Here is a 12,459-nt window from a genome sequence, read left to right as displayed (position 1 = left end):
AGTCGCGTTGACCCAGAGATATGGCCAGAGGTGAAGGTTAATGTGTATGCAGAACCCATAACAAGGACAGAGAGTCCTTGGCACAGATTTCGGTTCAGCCTACCTGATGGTTGAACTGAAATCCATGGAAAGCTGTTGAAAGATCTACTGTGTCTAAGTAGGTCAACATGGAATAGGTTGACACAGACAAAATGTCAACATGCACCAGTCAACACAGTTTGACCTGAGTTCTTCACAATTTTTTCAGTTTTTTGAACTTTTCATACTTTACTTGCCATGCTTCACTTTATGAATGATAAAGTGAGCCATCGAGGGTGTGCGCTACACTAATTGGGAGTCCATATCGACATTGTCACAAAAAAAACCCTGTGAAACTCATGTCGACACTTCACTTGTTTGGACCTTGTGATCATGTCCACCGATTTCATGTTGACCTTTTGTTTTGGTGTCAACCTATTGACAGTCTACCTAGACACTGTAGACCTTCAATCCACACCGGAAATCCAGGTTCCGTGCAGCTTGATTATTATGGGCTGCAAGTGAGTAGCCCTGGCCACTGCTATAAACCCATGGCTAGCTGAATATGGCAATTAGTGTGATAATCTTAATCTGTTTCACAATGGTTTCTGCATTGGAGGGAGCACAGGATTGTATTTTTCTTTTTTGCTGTATGATCCTGGTATCTTCTAGCACTTTCTCCACTGAATAATGTTTGTGTACAGCAGAATTCAGCATGTTTCAAAAAGTACTGAGAAAAGCTTTCCCGTATTATTATGCAGCCAGACTATGGGCGAAATGTAATAGGGTGGGAGAAGTCAGATTTTGCCTTGCAATATTTTGCAATATTTTGCCTTGCAATATGGGCATTCTGCTTCAAAGTCCTGCACCTCTGGCTTCTCACAGACTATTACGTCTTAATTACCATTAATTTCTACCAGTTTATTTATTATGTCATTAATTAAGGTTGGATGAAGACTTCCATTGGGATGTTCAAACAAGACAAAACTGTGCAATGTGACTTAAGGTGTATAGACACTATACAATGTTATCATGCCGATCGGTCAAATATCTCTAATAGTGTGAATAGAGCCAACTTCACCCCAGTTAGGCTACATAAAATCTGTCCCTGGACCTCTGACCTATACTGGAGAAACTGCAGGCATAGAGGTGATATCTTCCACATATTCTGATAATGCCCTTATAACCCCTTTGGAAAGAGGTATTCCAGATGTTGAATACTACTCTAGTACAAACCATCCCCTTTGACCCGATCACAGCACTCTTCCATTTATACCTGGTCACTTATCAGTAGGTGATCAATTCCTAATGGGTCACATTCTTTTATAGCCACTAAAGCTGCTATTGCGCAATTATGGAAATCTGGTAAGATTCCCCCTGTGGAGAGCATTCGAAAAAAGATCCATAACACTTTTATTTTTGAAACTGCAGAGACCATGTACTCTGCCTCCTTTAATTCATTCCATCTAAAATGGTTCGGCTGGTCACAGTATAGGGAAAAGTTAGGTTTCCCCTCTCTGAGCAGCCCACCATTAGACCCCACAATGCTACATTTTCCATAAAATTCTATATCCTTCCCTTGGAGATATGTGCTGGTTTCATTGTATATCCGTGCAATTTAATGTCCTCTTCTGTTGACATTGACCTTTCGTCAGTGGTGCTATACTCAATGTCTGCGTAATGTACGGTATCTTTAACTAACATTTATTGGCCATTATTTGGTTTAACTTTGTTACCTTGAAATTTTTAAACCTGCTTCTGGCATCCCCCTTGTCTCTCCTAACTTTTTGTTTTCTTATCTCCTATGTGATTAAAATGTTCAATAAAAAATTATTGGTAAAAAAAAGAAAATCTCACTCCTTAGCACGTTTCATTCTAAAAGTAACTTGAATGCACAGTTATGAAAGCTTACAATTTACTGGCTGAACTAGAATGTCCCTTAAATTCTAATTCCTCCCACATTTTGGGGGTTATTCTGGTTGGTTTGCAAAAGCAACTCCTTCTTCAATGGACTGCAGGTGGGACAGATGTATCATTTGCAGAGAGAGTAACATTTGGATGAGTTATTTTTGTTTCTGTGAAGAGTAAATACTAGCTGCTTTATTTTTACACTGCTATTTAGATTTCAGTTTGAACACACCCCACCCAAATGTAACTTTCTCTGCACATGTTACATCTGCCCCACCTGCAATGCACATGGTATTGTCCGTTAAAGGAGATTGCAAACCAACCAGAATAAGGCCCTTTGCGTAAAATTGAAAACACTTTTTCATTTCTTTGCTTTGTCTCCATAGATTGGTCATTTTTGACAAAGGGGAAATTGTGGAATTTGACACTCCATCAAGACTACTTGAAAGTAAAGGACTATTTTACTCAATGGCCAAAGATGCAAATGTCATTTAAATCCAACAATTTCTACCCAGCAGACTCAGGAAGCTTGAACAGCTGCGCCAACGCCTACATACCTGGGGAAACCAATCCCCCAAACTAGGTGTTTTTCCAGCAATTGAAGAAAACACGGACCTACAGTACATGAATAAGCCGTAAGAATATCAGGGAATTAAAAAATGAATTACAAGACGCCCCCTTTTTTGGGATATATTGGAAATCTTCTTAACTTATGCTCACAATCTTGTTTTGTGGTTTCCAAATCTATTACACACAATAACACAATATACATTTGTGTACAAGTGAGGCTTGTGTTACTTTCCAAATATGTCACCCCTAATTGTGTGTTGATTTTGTAGACATCTCTTAAGGTCCATACACACTGGGCGACTATCCCCAGTGTGTATGGACAGCGATGATGAAAATCATCGCTGCGGGGAAAGCAACTCAGTGCATACACACTGAGCGGCTTTGCCCCTGCCCGGTGCCGACGGGGGGGGGGGAGGGGGGCGTTGCATAGCGGAGCGCTATGCAAAGCCGTCCTGAAAGCCGCTCATCTGCTGGTATAACCAGCAGATGAACGGCTTTCCCGGCGATGTTGCGGGAGCGCGCAGCAGCACTCACCGCTCATCGCCAGGCCATACACACTGGGTGGCTTTGAGCTGAAAGCCGCTCAAACCTCCTATTTTGAGCGACTTTCAGCTTAAAGTCACCCAGTGTGTATGGGCCTTTAGTATGAATGTTGCATACTTCTCCATTATAACATAATTATGTGTTCTTTAAAGATTTTAAAATGATCTAATTGCTTATGAGGCAGTGTAACGGATCACTGCAGATTGTATGATATAGCGTGATCAAAGAATTTGTTTACTATGGATTTGTAAATGTTTTTCAGTTATGTTATAACTGCTGATCAGTATGTTGGGACTCTTGTTACTACCATGAGTTGTACTGCAGTGCCATTATTATCTCCATTCTCTCTGATAGAGCACATTTGGTTGAGTGGGTGTGGTGCCCAACATTGCCAATTGCTTACCTCAATCTGTAGTGTGACTGTGATTGTCTGGGAAACACAAGACAATGATGGCCAGCAATGAGCAACTAAAATGTTATTTTAAATTAATACTCCTAAGGTTAAGAGTACAAAAAGTTCTTTTTTCTGCATATAGGTAAGAACTGTTGAAATCCTGTGGCACTTATTTATTTGTAATATGAATGCCTATACAGTAAGAAAAGGGTAGAAGATGTGGTGACGGGGCTTGTCTAATGTTGGACACCATATGTACATAGAGTGATCATGTGCCCCCAATATAACATCCTTCTCTACCAATATGTTTTACATTGCCAAATCACGGCTCCTTAGAACAGGCACCAAAGGGTTATCTGCGATGCAGTGTTCTACCCATGTATCTGTGCCAGACCTGCAGGAAAGGACACATAGGGGTAAAGTTACTAAAGATTCTAAAAATGAAATCCTTTCCTTTCCATCCTTTGCTTTCTGTGCACGGCTTGTGTCCCCCAGAAACATATGTTTAGGATGACTAACAAATGTATACCAAATTGCAAAAAATATTTACAATATAGAACACTAATTTAATTAGTGAATATTAAATAGAAATACATAGGTGGGAGATTGTAACATAACATAAAGTGCATGTCTGTGGTTTTAACCTGCATCTAGCTTTACCAATAGCAATATCCCATCTACTGGAATAAGGCTTTAGCAACACTGAATAAGAGCAGCTTAGTGTAGACTCTATGGCAGGCATGCCCAAAGTCAGGCCCGGGGTCAAATTGCGGCCCGTGCTGTCATTTCAAGTGGCCCGCAGCCTCCAGCTGGAAGCAGGCAAAGCATCAAATGTGGGAAACACAGCACAGGACAATAAAGGTGGGGCCCTGGCGAGCGCGCCTTTACCGTGCTGTCTGCTGCAGTGAGGAGGTGCCGTCCGCCACAGTCAGATGTGTTTGGCGTCCTATCCCTGATGCTGCAATCATATATCACCCTATTCCACAATCACAGTGACAGCAGTGTATGGGGCGGGGGTCAGCAAGGGGGAAGCTTGCTCCCGTAACATGCAGAGCGGAGGAGGGCAGCAGTGGGAGTCCAAGCATCTCCTGTCCTTGCAGTTCCTGCTTAGCCTCTCCTTCCTCTGGCTCACACAAGGGGCTGGGAAACATACAGAGAAGGGAGGGGGCAGAGTGGGGGGTCATACAGTGAAGGAGGGTCAGGCTTGGGGACATACAACGAATTGAGGCACTGATGGACATTAAGAGAAGGGGGGCAGGCTGTGGGACATACAGTGAATGGGGGCAGGCTGGGGGACATAGAGTGAATGGGGGCAGAGTGGGGGACCATTCTGATGTGATTAATGATTCAAAGAATGTCAGGCTGAATGGTCGGCCCCCCACATTTTCACCTCACCAAATCTGGCCCTCGTCACAAAAAGTTTGGACACCCCTGTTCTATGGTGACACCTACCACCTAGTGGTAGATTCAGGAAGTGCTGTCAGAGAGCTACATGTACTGAGGGGGTTATTCAGAGCTGATTCCTGGGCTGCTAATTTGCAGAGCCCTGTGTTCAGATAATAGTCACCCAGCCAGAGTGATATTCTGCCCTGTGCAAGCCTGCCAATTGCTTGGCAAGGCTTGTGAAAATGACGCCAGTTAGCGATTTAACAGCAAATCCTTGTGCAAGCCGGTCACACATGCGTACTACTAGACATACACATGGGCAGCCGTTCAATTATTGCCCAACCTGTGAATTGGCAGCAGTGTGACCAGGTCTATGTAACCCCCTGATTCTTGCTTCTCAGGGAGTCTGTAATAAACATTCACTGCTGGCTTTTCTTAAGCCCCATACACACTATATGACCCGCAGCACCGCCAATAATGTTAACGTAGGTGTCCACGTGCAAACCATATCTGGTGGTTGACCTGCATGTACATCCCACGGGGGGTTGGTGTCGTTAGCGATGATTGGGAGTTTGCATCGCTAACACAATTCAGAATACACACTACACAAGATTTTAGAAGATATCATTTAGAGGGCTTCTTCTGGGGGATTTTTTTAATTCTCATCTAGTGTGGAAGGGGCTTTAAGGAAGCAAACAGGCAATACATGTAACACCAGCTTAAGAAACTCATCCTCAGGTTAATTTGGGATACGGTTACTAGGTTGACATGCATGAAGGTCTACATGGGTTTTTTTTAGCCGACATGTGCTGACAGGCGGTATTTTATGCCCTACCATCCACGTGGACATGGTGAGAGAATGAAATAGTGTGCCGAGCGTAGGGAGCCATGCGAGGGGATGCAGTACACTTTTCTAGTGTCCATGTCGATTGTGTCAACATTTGGGCAAAAAATTGTGAAAAATCTCATGTCGACCTTTTGACTGTCGACCCTCCCCGTGTCGACCTAATGACCATGTCGACCTAACCCATGTCGCTCTTCAGTCATGTTGACCTTATGTGGTCGACCTAATGGGGGACATTTGCTAAGATGTGAATTCTACTTCACATGTGATCTTGCTATGGGCAACCGATCAGATCCTTTCTACTATCTTCTAGAGGGTGCTAAATAAATAAGAAGTAGATTCAGATTGGTTGCCCATAGCAACATTACATGTGAAGTAGAATACACATCTTATGCTGTGTACACATGGGGGCGATAGGGGCTATAATCGCTGGGAATATGGTCGCAGGCGACCATATTGCCAGTGATGGAAGTGTGCCCCGGCGATAAATCGCCGGGTGCGCGCTCCCGTTTTCTGCCCCATTATTTACATTACACCATGGAAATGTTTTTATACTCCACATTTAACATCAATTCCCTCCTAAACTCCACTGTAGCTTCTTTCCCTGCGTCTAAAGTTTTCTACTTAAAGTAGAAATTGTGTAGTTCAAATATGTATTGTGTTCTAGCACTGGCGTTACCATCTGCAATGGGGTTTGTCACAACTAGACAGGACTTTGCTTTTGACAGGTCACCATCACCTACACTGTATTTATCAATCACATTGTCATGTGAGCCAATCCTAAAAGCCAAATTGTCAGACGGTCCAAAACATATTACCTCATTATTATAGGTTTGTTTAAGGGAAAGAGCTGTTACAAAATGAAGCAAATATTATTTTAACATCATTTAATTTTTAGTGTTATATTTATTGTAACAAATGAATTTCTGTAAAGAACAATCATTGTTTGACCCGTCAGTAAAGTAGATCACTTTATGGCAAAAGACAGCAAGGGTTGAAATGTGCGATTTAGAGTATCCGTTACAGATTTTGTGATTTTGTGCAGCTGTATTTAAAGTTTGAATTTTTAAGACTGTGCAATATTTTTGGTCAAAAAGGCCACAATTGTTTGGATTCCCCCATATTTAAGAAACCAGCACGGGCCCTTGGATTGGCCCTGGTTCCAAAAATCCAGGAGATAAAAAATGTAGGGGTACCCCATATTTTGGAACCAGCTCAGGGCTTCATGAGCCAGCAGGGTAATGCCACAGGGGCGGGGGGGGGGGGGCGGCATCACATCACCCCCTGGCTGATCAGCCCTGCATTGGGTCCCTAGGGGGAGTGAGGATCCCACCAATAAAGTGGTTCCCTCTGGCTTAATTTTATATGTGCAATTTTTTTTAAGCGGTCTACAAAAAAATCGCACGCTATTATGTCTCGCCCCTGGTTTTGTCTTTGAAATGAAAGACTTGCCACTATTAATCATGTAGGGGGAAAAATGGAGAAAAACTAATTTTGTCAAAAGGCTCTTCAATACATTTTCACCAAAACATTAAAAGGTTTGTCGATTCCTCATGCACTCCGAAGCCAACTACTCACTTACCTTGCAATAAGTGCAATGCAATTGTTGTGTGTGTGAATACAATATTAATATATCTTGATACAGATTACCTCATTGATACTTCTTTGTGAATGTTCTCAATAAAACATATTCCAATTCCTAGAGTTTGTGCAACAGTTATTTATACTAATCTCCTAAGGTGTGTCCTGTCTCCAGTACAGCAGTGGGAGCCTGGTAGCGTGCCGCAGTTGTGCGTTGTCCCTACAGTAACATAAACCTGCCAAGTAGGTAGGCAACTGTGGAATGAGGCGGGGCAGGATCGATCACCTGACAGAGATGGGGTGGTACAGGGCAGTGCTGTGGGTAGACTGAGGTGACCTGGCATATAACAAGTACTAGTCAATATAATTGTGAGAAGAAAAATTCAGCCTCTTGAATACTTTTGCATCATGTTACCCTTTAGTATTATGACACCATTGCTTTTCACAATGTATCATGCTATGAAAGCTTATGTGAACTGTGCATATTCTGTTTGTAATAATGTTTTAACTTGAACACTTTATTTTTACTAACGATAAAAACACATATAATGCGCTAGAAACAATGTATATAAATACTGTAAATAGAATTTATTAAACTGTAATACATTGGCCAGTGATAAAAATCAGGTTATTATAGACAAAAATATTAAAATATGAAAGGAAGATAATTAGTCTGCCATCATAAGTTTAAAAAGTCTCTATTGTTAGGCCAAGACTTTAGCACAGCCTGATGTTATGTCACTACAGGTCGCAGCAGTTGTATGAAAAAAAGCTGCTGTTAATCACATTCATATGTTTCCATCCACTGCAGGGTGGATGGAGGATGTTTGTAATCCTCTATATGAGAGACCTTATCTCACTGTACTTTGTCTGGCCAGACATAAAAAATAAAAAACAATGGAGAGGGAGATGACCTCCCTGTACCTGCAATGAACCGGGTTGTGTGATCCTTTTAATAGATTTTTAGCAACAATCCAGCTTTAATAGTCCTTGGAAGCCCGGGCTCCTTCTCTTTGGCACAGAAGACAATTGTCTCAAGAACATACAGCAATAGGCAGGTCACATGGGTGGGTCCTCCTGTTTTTCAGGGATGAAAAAATTGCTCAATAACACGTTTCCCCGCCTCCGTGGGGACTCTTCAGATATTTGAGCTTTATTTTTACTAGTGGTTACAGTATTTGTAATAGTTGTGAAGGTGGTTCACAATGGTTAGCGAAAGACATTTTTGGCTCTTGAGATAATTCTCATTATTACTAATTGGAATCATACGGTCATAGAACGCAGTCGCAGCATCCATGACTTGATTTGTTGCTGGCAGGGTGGCACCTTATTTCACAATCCCTTTTCACAGGTTATCGATTTAGGCGAAACACACAACAAAGCCAGTATCTAGCACACACACACACACACAATAGCACACTAGGCATGCACAGCCCTTTATCTGAGGTGGTGTCCATCACCGCCTACTGGGCATCAACGCAATCTAAATCTGTGACTTATTTCTGTATATGGGCTTTAGAATGAATCACCCCCCTCCACACACACACACACACTAGAGAAACAGGGACACATCTTAATGCCTATTAAACATACAGTAATGCAACCCTCCATATAATGTCCATTACATATAATTTCACCCACCATAATGCCCTTTACTAATTATAATGCCTATAACATATCATGCCACATAAGTGCAGCTTTCCTACATTTTTATTATTGTTTATTTATATGGAGTCACAAGGGTTCCACAATGCCTGACAATACATAGATGAGCAAAGTAAAAAACAAGAAAATATAGATTTACAATACAAATGCAAATTAGGACAAGTACATGGTAAATACAAAACGCGTCAGTTCGTACCCATATTCTGCAAACTGACACGATTGCCGGCCGGCACCATCTCATCTCTCCATGCAAGGCACTGGCCATTTGCTGACCAGAAGGAACGCATAAATAGGCGCCTACCAGATACCGGAGGAGAGATCTAGCTTATCAAAGCACAAGAGGCATTCCAGCCTGCGATTTACTGGAGGAGAATATGCACTCCCGGGAGTGGTAAATATATCCACTTTGTGTTACAGGAACACTAACAAACTAACATTACTGACCAGACTTTGCTACTAAAATATAAATAACTTACTAACATCACTAATGCTGGATATTATTATTTATTTTTATATTTTTTGATCAGTGTGCTCTATTGAACCTGAGTACTGCAAGTCATAAATTGGCAGTTGTGGTAATTAACCCATGACATGGACTAGTTCTACCATCAGCATATTCATCTTCGTTGTAATTCAATATCTGTATGTCCCTCTTTTATGTTTTTAGTTTTGTCTTAATATACCGGTCGGTAATTATGTGTGTATAATTGAGGAATTCCCTCTTTTTTTTATGGATTAAAACAAGATAATTTATCTTTGGAATTTGATTGGCTTTAATTGATTTACTTTAGGCAACTGCTTCTAGCGCTGTCTATACTTTTTACATCGTTTATCCAGGTCGGTGCAATGAAACATCGAAGGCAAAAAAAAGTTTTTGTAATTTTTCCTGTTGCTTTAGTGACATTTTTTATGGGAAATCCAACTAGATGTCCCATAAAAGAAAAATATATTTTTCGGTGCAAATAACAGAAGTTCAGTGAAATTTTAGTTTTCGCATCTGTAGCTATGAAAAGCTGGCACACCCAAGGCTACCAATCCAGTCACTGTTCAATACTGCCACAGCATCAAGGAAAGCAGGCTTGGGAGCAGGCAGTCAACACCATGACCCACATCTACCCCAAGCTGTAAAAGAGAGCCAGTGGCATTATGAGCTATCAGTAGGAACCAGAGCAGGAACTTTCAGCTTTCGGTAATATACTGCAGGTAACTGGGTACCCACTTAATGCTACAAATGAGCAGTTTGTATTTACTGGGTTGGCACAAGTTTAGATTGATCTTATTGGCTATCTAAAACATATGATAGTCGGATAGCCAAGATCCAAACTCTTCATCTCTGCTGAAAAGGTTATAATTTTTGTTTTCCGGTCTGTTCATCCCACCATCACCCATAAATGAGTGGATGAATTTGGATGGCGTTTCCACTGTTGGGCAGCTCCGTGACCTAGAAAGAAACCGAGGTATTTATTATCTTGATGTGATATCCGAGATGAGAAATAAAGGAGAAACCAGATGCTTTACACTCGGCAGGTGCACTCTGCAGACTCCTCAGGACCAAAATGACTGTACGGTACAGTATATAAATAGACATTTTGGGGGAGAAAAATACTTCTAGGAACTGTTTGTGCACTACAGTGTATAGAATGTTTTATTTTTCGGAAGACCTCCGCACAACTGAAGCTGTTGGCCAAGCAAACATTTTATTCATCATAATGACCTGTAATGTGTACGTTATATAGGAAATATATATAAAAGGGGTTATCGGTTATAGCTAACGTTCTTACCGGTTCATTGCTGTGCACGGGTTGAGCGGCCCATTTCCCGTTCACACTATGGAGGAGGCAGCGCTTGGAGCAGTGCCAGCTCTAAGCGCTGCCCAATGACGCGCTGTTGCTCCACCGCATCCCCACAAGAAGTCAGCCAACCATTAATATTGCTGGTTCGATGATGCAGTGTAAACGGACCGCAAATGCAGGGTCGCACCGGGACAGAACCGTTTTAAAGTCCCGGTGCGACCCTGCATTTTTGATCTGAACACAGTATAACTATGATTGTATTCAAACATCTTGCCTGGTTTGCATAAATGATATACATAATGTAAATGCCAATTCAGGTCTCCCAGTAATGTACTTTGCAGCCAGAGATCCAGCGCTGCCCAGTCTCAAAAATCCCCACTTTTATAAAACATGTGGGGTGAAATTTTATAGGATAAGAGATTCAGAAAGTAATACATTTGGTAAGAAATCTACTGGTTTTGCAGATGATTGCCGCTTTAATAAAACTGGCGATTTCTTTCCAAAATTATCACTTTCTGAATCTCTCATTTCACCCATCATATCTTCTCTCCTTTAGTGGAGAAATAATTTTTTTTCTTCTGTGGTTTGCTACTCCCCATACTTAGAAAAGCACTAGATCACACAAGATGCAGGGATCCCACTGAGCACTAGGTATTTACAGACAGTGCTCACAAGCTTACAATCTATTTTCAAATTAAGAAAAAAACATAGGGACAGATTCAGTAGTTGCATGAAAAGGAAGAAATCGCAGTGATACGTTTCGACACCTGCGAAGGTAGGAGCACTGCCGCCATTTTTTCATTTTGCAGCGGCTGCATGTGATGTCATTCAGTTGCCCTGAAAATAGTGCGGACACGCCTGTGTTGTCCGGACCACTTCCTGCCGCTGTCATTCCAGGTGCAATCACATCCTTCCAGAATGCAATTGCACTTATAGGCTTAAACTATAAGCTTACAGTGAGGCTGTGCTCTAGTTAGCCATAAGCTTCACGCAAACTCGCTGCATGTAGTAGTAGTAGTACTTTATTTATAAGGCGCCGCAAAGTGTCCGCAGCGCCGTACATAGCAAACAAAAAAACAAATTACAAGGTAACGTACAGGGTGTGTTGAAAAATACAGTATAAATAGGGGTATAGCTGGTAGAAATAAAATCAGCATCAGTTCAGAAGTAGGTGTCAAATTTGTCGAGGAGACTGAAGATGAAGTAGAGGAAGGGAAGAACAGGACAGGAGCACAGGTGAGGTAAAGAGGTAGGGTGAGTACGTGAGGAAGGAGGACCCTACTCATAAAAGTTAACATACTAAAAATAGGTGGGTGGACGAACGAAATACAATAGGATAAGTAGGAACGGAGGGGAACAGAGGCAGGACAGGAGGATCAAAAGAGGTTAGGAGGAGGGATAGGCTAGTCGGAAGAAGTGGGTTTTGAGGGAGCGCTTGAAGGAGGTAAGGGAATCCGAAAGCCTGATGGGTGGCGGGAGGTTGTTCCAGTGCATGTGTGCAGAAGTGCGAAAATCACCTTATTACAATTCTTTTCACTTCTGTGACTGCTAATGAATAGCCCCATAGTGCACCCTATGTAAAAATGCTAAGCACTCAAAATATGTATCCTGTTTCAAATCTCTGGTTTGGCATGCCTCATGCCACCAATATGCAGTACCAACAATTGGTTGTGGCAACCAATAATTATGGGGGGGAGGGGCACACGCATTATTATGAGTTACAGTACATTATGTTTGACTTGCCTTCTGAGTACAAT

At 41.8% G+C, this 12,459-nt stretch overlaps 1 protein-coding gene across 1 annotated transcript in view; it reads left to right on the top strand.

The window, feature by feature from the left end:
• LOC146020296 (multidrug resistance-associated protein 1-like) overlaps nt 1-7,367 on the top strand; it is a 93,648-nt gene extending 86,281 nt beyond the window's left edge. Inside the window, exon 32 of the mRNA XM_083153290.1 lies at nt 2,313-7,367. Within this exon, the coding sequence (XP_083009416.1) occupies nt 2,313-2,421 (109 nt within the window). The 3' untranslated portion in view covers nt 2,422-7,367. The remainder of the gene's footprint in view (nt 1-2,312) is intronic.
• The last annotated feature ends 5,092 nt before the right edge of the window (nt 7,368-12,459 follow it).

The sequence above is a fragment of the Crinia signifera genome, chromosome 7 (genome assembly GCF_055691185.1).
Source record: "Crinia signifera chromosome 7, ASM5569118v1, whole genome shotgun sequence".
Classification (NCBI taxonomy): Eukaryota; Metazoa; Chordata; class Amphibia; order Anura; family Myobatrachidae; genus Crinia; species Crinia signifera.
The sequence above is the reverse complement of the archived record's forward strand: the minus strand, read 5'-3'. Positions and strand labels throughout refer to the sequence as shown.